The following is a 6,071-nucleotide window of genomic DNA, read 5'->3' on the forward strand; positions in this document are numbered from 1 at the left end:
GCGCTGATTGAGGATCTCAATTCATCAATTTTTACACCTAATTTTTTTTTTTTTTTTGCCGGTCAACCCTACTGAGACCCTTAATAATGTCTTGATGATAAAGCCACACACCTGCTGTTCACCAGTTGAACATTTTACTATTAATGAAATAGAGGGCAAAATTACTGAGTGCTGATTGGTCAATGAAGAGGGTATTTTCTTCTTAATTTTGCTTCAGAAGAGGGCAAAATTACTAGCTCATGATTGGTACTCAGGTTTCCTAGCAACAGCTTATGCTATCGGAAAGTTGTTTCTGAAGATTTTCTGTAACAATGGCGTCTCGTTTATAGATAGTTGACGAGGAATATATCGAAGAATTAAAAAACAAGGGTGAAAACGAAAACACGAGGTAAAGCCCGGAGTACTGGAAGAACGTTTTCAAAACTGAGCGGACGAATGAAAGAAACTTCCAAGCAAATTTAGAACAATACGAGAGCGATGTCCTCGACCGAACACTTGTGCAGTTTTATGCCGAGTTACGAAACGAAAACGGGGATGTAATTTTCCCCTCAATTTCATTAACAAGTAATCGCAATGGGTCCTCGTAAAATTAAGGATTAATATCAGTTGTGCTTTCAAAAGTTGCTGAATTGCCCTCGTCACTTCGCGACTCGGGCAATTTCAGCAGCTTCTGAAAACGCGTGATATCAATCCTTAATTTTACTCGGCCCCATGCGATTACCTATACTAACTCGAACTTCGAATAACAAATTTAATGACCGATCTCGAACGAACTCGAATAAATTCGAACATAGCTCCGATCAAACCTGAACGAATTACACAAAAAACAAAAGAATAATTTACGATTGCATAGCAAACGAAACGGAAACAAACCCACAAATTATCTTACAAAACATAACGTTACGTAATAACAAAAACCTACAATACGACGAAAAAGATTAAGTAAGGTTAAGGTTACTTTCCACCTTCAGAGGCCGAAAAAAATGTTTTTTTCTTTTATTGGACTAGATTAAAGTTAGACATTTTACCTAGCGTTTACAAAAAGAAAAATTTAAAGATCTCAAAAAGCGTCCGACTTATTTAGGAAAAGGTATTTTCAAATAAAAGTTAATAAATCAGGAACGTTTCATGATCTCGTAAATGGGCGAACCCCTAGGGGAATATTCGCGGCAATTTCATGTCATTTTCATATTTTGTTTACAGCGCGCACTTGACAAAATTCACGCATGGAAGTTCTCTGCAAGAGGAAAGTCTTTTTTATGGATAAAAAGCATAAATCAAAATTAGAGAGGAGTACTTGGACAAAGAAAAAGAAAAAGAGTTCCCTTTTATTTAACAAACCTTACGTGACCAGAAAAAAACAAGCGCGCGCGGAAAAATAGTCTTTGCATTTGCTCACGTCAGCAACGTACACCCATGGGCAAATAGGAACGCTAAATTGGCCAATCAGAGCGCGCGCTTGACTTTGTTACGTTATAATTGCCTTTGGAGGTTACATGACTCAGCAAAGCTCCAGAAGTTTACGAAATTAACGATTCCTTTCTGTGCTGGGGCCCATTTCTCGAAGGTCCCGGTAACTTAACCGTGACGGACCCGCAAAGCTGTTTTGTTTTCTTTTAAGATGGGGATTTCAAAAGTTTTGAAAATGATGCAATAAAACTATCAGCTAAAGAAACAAAAAGGACTTGTTTTTGGTGCCAGAACCTGCTTCCCTATACTTTAAATTTTGATTTTAAAACATGGCTTCGGGCCCGTTAAGTTACCGGGACTTTCGAGAAACGGGCCCCAGGTTTCCTTGCGGGATAGGTGCACCAGACGGGGATTTCTTTGTTTTACAATATCGTTTACATAGCATCTGACTGAACGTTCTGTAGAGGAAATTTTTTCTAAGCAGTATCGAAATATGAGGAAGACGAGAATAGATCCGGTAACATATGTGTCAAGAGTTCGACATCAGAACAGATGCTGACAGTTCCTTACAGATTTTATGAAGTGTCCAGAACAGTTACTCAGTTTAATCTTTCACTCCCAAGATCTCTTTATTGATTCTCCTTGCTGTCTGCCATACAGTTCTTATGATGTTAGTTTGGTGAATTTTGTTTTGGATCAACCTAAGATCCCCTAATTGATACTTTTCTCTATTCTCATCTCTTGTCTTCTTGATATTGTATTGATATTGCAAGGAGAAATTCTGTCTTGGTCGCTCATGGGAGTTTAAGGGTTAAAGGTTTTTCAAACTGTTTTTGTGGCTAATGCCACCCATAGGAAGCCAATAGTCCATTTTACAGTTGTGTCCTTGGTTGCCAAGCCTTTGAATGGGAGTGAGGCTAGGGGTGACCTTGTTATGATACAAACCTTGCTGCCTTTCAAATGTAAATCACTTTGTTATCATGCTAAGTAGATACAGGTCCCTATCACAACAAGGTCACTTTCAGCCTCACTCCGAATCAAAGGCTTGGCAACTAAGTACACAACTGTAAAATGGCCAATTGAGTGGCGGAGTGATGGTAACAGTACAATACTTGTAGAATGTCGAATTTCACCCGATTATGACCCGATGCTACATATTTCTTACTAACCAAGCGCGAGGGCCGTACTGGGAGAATATTGGCCTGATGTCTTGACAGTATGGACCGAGCGCAGCGAGGTCCGTACAAAAAAGACCGAGGACCGATATTCTCCCAGTACGGTCCCGAGCCGGCAAGCTTGGTTAATAAGAGATTTATTATACGACTGAAGTTCAAAGGGACACAAGTGCGGTATCGTTCGGGACCATTCGGGACAGTGCCCGGTCCAATACTGAGAGAATATTGACCGGCAATAGAGCATTTTGATTGGTTGATTTTAGTTATTGGCCCTCTGACTGCCCGAGTCGTGTAATAATTATTGTTTTTTCGAAGTATCTCAGTGGCTCGACATGCGCACTCGAGATTATTGGGCGCAGCATGCACCAAAGAAAGAAGAAGGCCTTTGCAACAAATAATTTTTTGTGTTTTAACCACAACCAAAACATTTTTATAAACAAACAAACACTGAGAATTAAAGAGTATTGGCATAAAACCAATTCTGAAATGTCTAATATAACTTGCTTTTAGTGTGTGACATTGGCTACCCCATGGGGTCTATCAACCTCTTAATAATCCAGGAGGGTTGAGGAATCAGTTGTGCAAAGCCACTTTGGAATATTCGAAGGCAATCTCAAGAACTTTCATTTCCCGAATCATGTAGCAGTCACTCCTTTTAGATGAATTTGTTTGTTTATTGACAGAATGTATATCGCTTTGACAGTCATCCAAGTTCTGAGTTTGCTGTTTCTCGTGGACCGTTCTTTGCCTTCAACGATGAAACGAAAAAAGACTAAAGTCCTTATCCTTGGCGCCGGACTCTCTGGAATTAGAGCAGCGAAGACGCTATTGGACAGAAACATCACCGACATTCTAATTCTCGAAGGGGAGAGCTACACTGGAGGTAGAATACATGCCTTGAAATTTGCGGACTACACGGTTGAAGCGGGAGCGAACTGGATTCACTTGGTAGATGATGATGAAACCAAACCTCTTGTACAACGGAAGGAGGCAGGAAATATTCGTGCAATTACTTGTAACTACTCAGACATTATTGTGAGGTGAGACTAGTTGGTGTTGCCAGTATTACATTATATACTCTCGATGAAAAAGAAATTGAGCGTGACGCTCGCAGTATGGGAACCAATTTGGTCTTTTTGATAAACTCTCTTGGAATAGGGGCTATCCATATTGACGTCGTATATCGCTGCCTTTTCTATGGAAACTGTCTCTTATCATGAATTTTTCAGGGATGATGAAGGCAAAGATATCACTGATTTTGCAGTTCTTAAGGGGTTTAATGATAAAGTGGAACACAAAATTGAAGGTTACCAAAATGAAAGGAAGATGAAGAAATTTTCGGCTGACATGCCAGCGCGTGTTGGTTTTCAGCTGATGGGATGGAAAGGAAAACGACCCGTGGAAAGAGCTATCGAATATCTGAATGTGGATTTCGAATACGCCAAACCACCCGAAGAGTTTTCTTTCTACAACTTGTTTGAGCGTGGAAAGGATTTTTTCGTTACTGACGAGCGCGGACTGTGGGCCTTGTATGAAGACCTCTACAAGCCTCTGCAACACTTTATTGGGAAAGACGGTGACAAAAATCACGTTGAACCCAGATTCAGTTGAAGCTCAAACCTCCGATGGTTGGAGTTACCAGGCAGATTACGCTCTGTGTACATTCAGCTCCGGTGTTCTAGCCAGCGACTCGGTTACTTTCGAGCCAGCCCTTCCAGATTGGAAAAAAGAGGCCATTTACAAAAACCCTTTATCTTTATACACCAAAATTTATCTGAAATTTCCAAAAAAATTCAGGGATGACCACGAATATATTCTGTACGCTTCTAACCAGCGCGGGCGTTTCCCTGTGTGGCAGGACCTGTTAAGACCCGGGATTTATCCCGTTTCGAGCGGGATACTACTGATCACCGTAACAGGGGCTGAAGGACGAAGGATTGAGAGGCAATCGTTTAATGAAACAAAGGAAGAGATCATGGGAATGTTGAAAGAGATCTATGGGAATGGCATCCCTAAAGCGACAGGTAAATTTCCATAGTCCTGCCTTGCAGGGCTCCTCAGGTGTAATCAGAAATCAACATATCTTACTGTTGATTATAAACTTGTCCTAAAAAAATGTCTTCAGGTTGAAGGATAGGCGAACGATAGTGTCGGGTACTTGTCCCTACAGAAAGACAATAAACTAAGACACGATCTTGTGGCCTTTTAAATCTTCAATTATCACTAAACCAGACTCAAAACAAATAACGAAGACAAACCAATTGCAAGGCTCCCAAAGATAATTAGATTCTGGCTAGTTTCATGCGCTGGAAAAAGTTCTTTACCATCAGAGTTTGTGGGTCTTCCACAACAAAAGTTAGTCATTAGTCATTTATTTTATTATATTTTTCTCGTCATATCCGCTTGAACTGCTGGGGGCTTGATCAGCCTCATCAACCCGAGCTGAAATAGAGTTACTTGCTTATTAAACATATTGCAAGTTTTCTCTTTAACATGAATTTAAAATATTTTTCTCAGATATTTACTATCGCCGCTGGTCAAAGGAACCGCTTATGCAGGGGGCATATTCAGAACCAGTAGTAGGTATGACTTCAGAGGACTGGGAGAACATTGGAAAAAACCTGGGGCGACTGTACTTTGCTGGCGAAGCGACGAGCGAAGAGTGGTACGGCTACATGCAGGGAGCTTACCTGACCGGCGACAAGAAGGGAAAGATGATCGCTGAAAAAATTTCTCCAAGTGAACCTTCCAGCAAGCCAGGAAAACTGACGAGTGAGGCAACGCTCGCCAAAGTGTCCACAATGGGAATATTGTTGCTCCAGTTGCTCCCTCTTTCGTTAATACCCATGTGGAATTAAACGATTAACTTTTATTAGCCCTGATAGCCTGAGAGCAGCCCTTACTGAGTGAATCAGTATAGCATTAACTTTAATGAAACATTCGTGTTGCATAGAGGACCTATTAGATGTAGTAGTGTGTCCTGTAATAGATCATAAGTAAGGAACTAATCTAAATGCGTGTATAACTCAGCTTATCATATGAATTTTGTATAAGTTAGGTGCTTTCCTATTCCATCGTAAAGGTTCATTTTTACAAACTCCTTCCTATTAAAAATTTTGTGATAAACTCCCCCTATGATGTATTTGAAAGGGTCGATTTATCGTAATCTGGCTCCCATAATTCATCTGGGTCCATACCGAAGGAAGACCAGAAGAAATTCCAGCGCCAAACTTGAAGACAAAGCTCTCTCGACTTAATCACTTCTCAAAATAGATATTTTCCGTGGAAAAATATCCGAACTTTGAAAACTACTAGACTACTAGTCTCTGAGAAATTCTATTGTTATATCTATCGCTTTCATTGAACAAAGACTGAATGCATAATTAATGTGTGGGGTTATATGGAAATCTTGCCGAAACCTTGAAAGATCGAGACGCTTCAGACTAAAGTAAGTAAATTTTGTTTTAGCCTTATCTAAACCTCCCA

At 40.3% G+C, this 6,071-nt stretch overlaps 1 protein-coding gene and 1 pseudogene across 6 annotated transcripts in view; both read left to right on the plus strand.

Moving 5' to 3' along the window:
* LOC148721706 (uncharacterized) overlaps positions 1-5,968 on the plus strand; it is a 44,600-nt pseudogene extending 38,632 nt beyond the window's left edge. Inside the window, exons 2-4 of the transcript XR_015992736.1 lie at positions 3,269-3,625; positions 3,815-4,609; positions 5,103-5,968. The product of XR_015992736.1 is annotated as an uncharacterized LOC148721706 (transcript). The remainder of the gene's footprint in view (positions 1-3,268; positions 3,626-3,814; positions 4,610-5,102) is intronic.
* LOC111340140 (uncharacterized) overlaps positions 1-6,071 on the plus strand; it is a 39,472-nt gene that overhangs the window by 24,594 nt on the left and 8,807 nt on the right. For 2 of the 5 annotated variants that reach the window (XM_088736831.1, XM_088736835.1), the window contains exon 1: positions 5,941-6,033. The exons of 1 other annotated variant lie outside the window; for it this stretch is intronic. In XM_088736831.1, the coding sequence (XP_088592957.1) occupies positions 5,972-6,033 (62 nt within the window). In that variant the 5' untranslated portion in view covers positions 5,941-5,971. Of the gene's footprint in view, positions 1-5,940; positions 6,034-6,071 lie in introns of those variants that run through there. 2 more of the 5 variants (XM_088736832.1, XM_088736833.1) reach the window with 2 other exon arrangements.

This window comes from Stylophora pistillata, chromosome 10, assembly GCF_964205215.1.
Source record: "Stylophora pistillata chromosome 10, jaStyPist1.2, whole genome shotgun sequence".
Lineage (NCBI taxonomy): Eukaryota > Metazoa > Cnidaria > Anthozoa > Scleractinia > Pocilloporidae > Stylophora > Stylophora pistillata.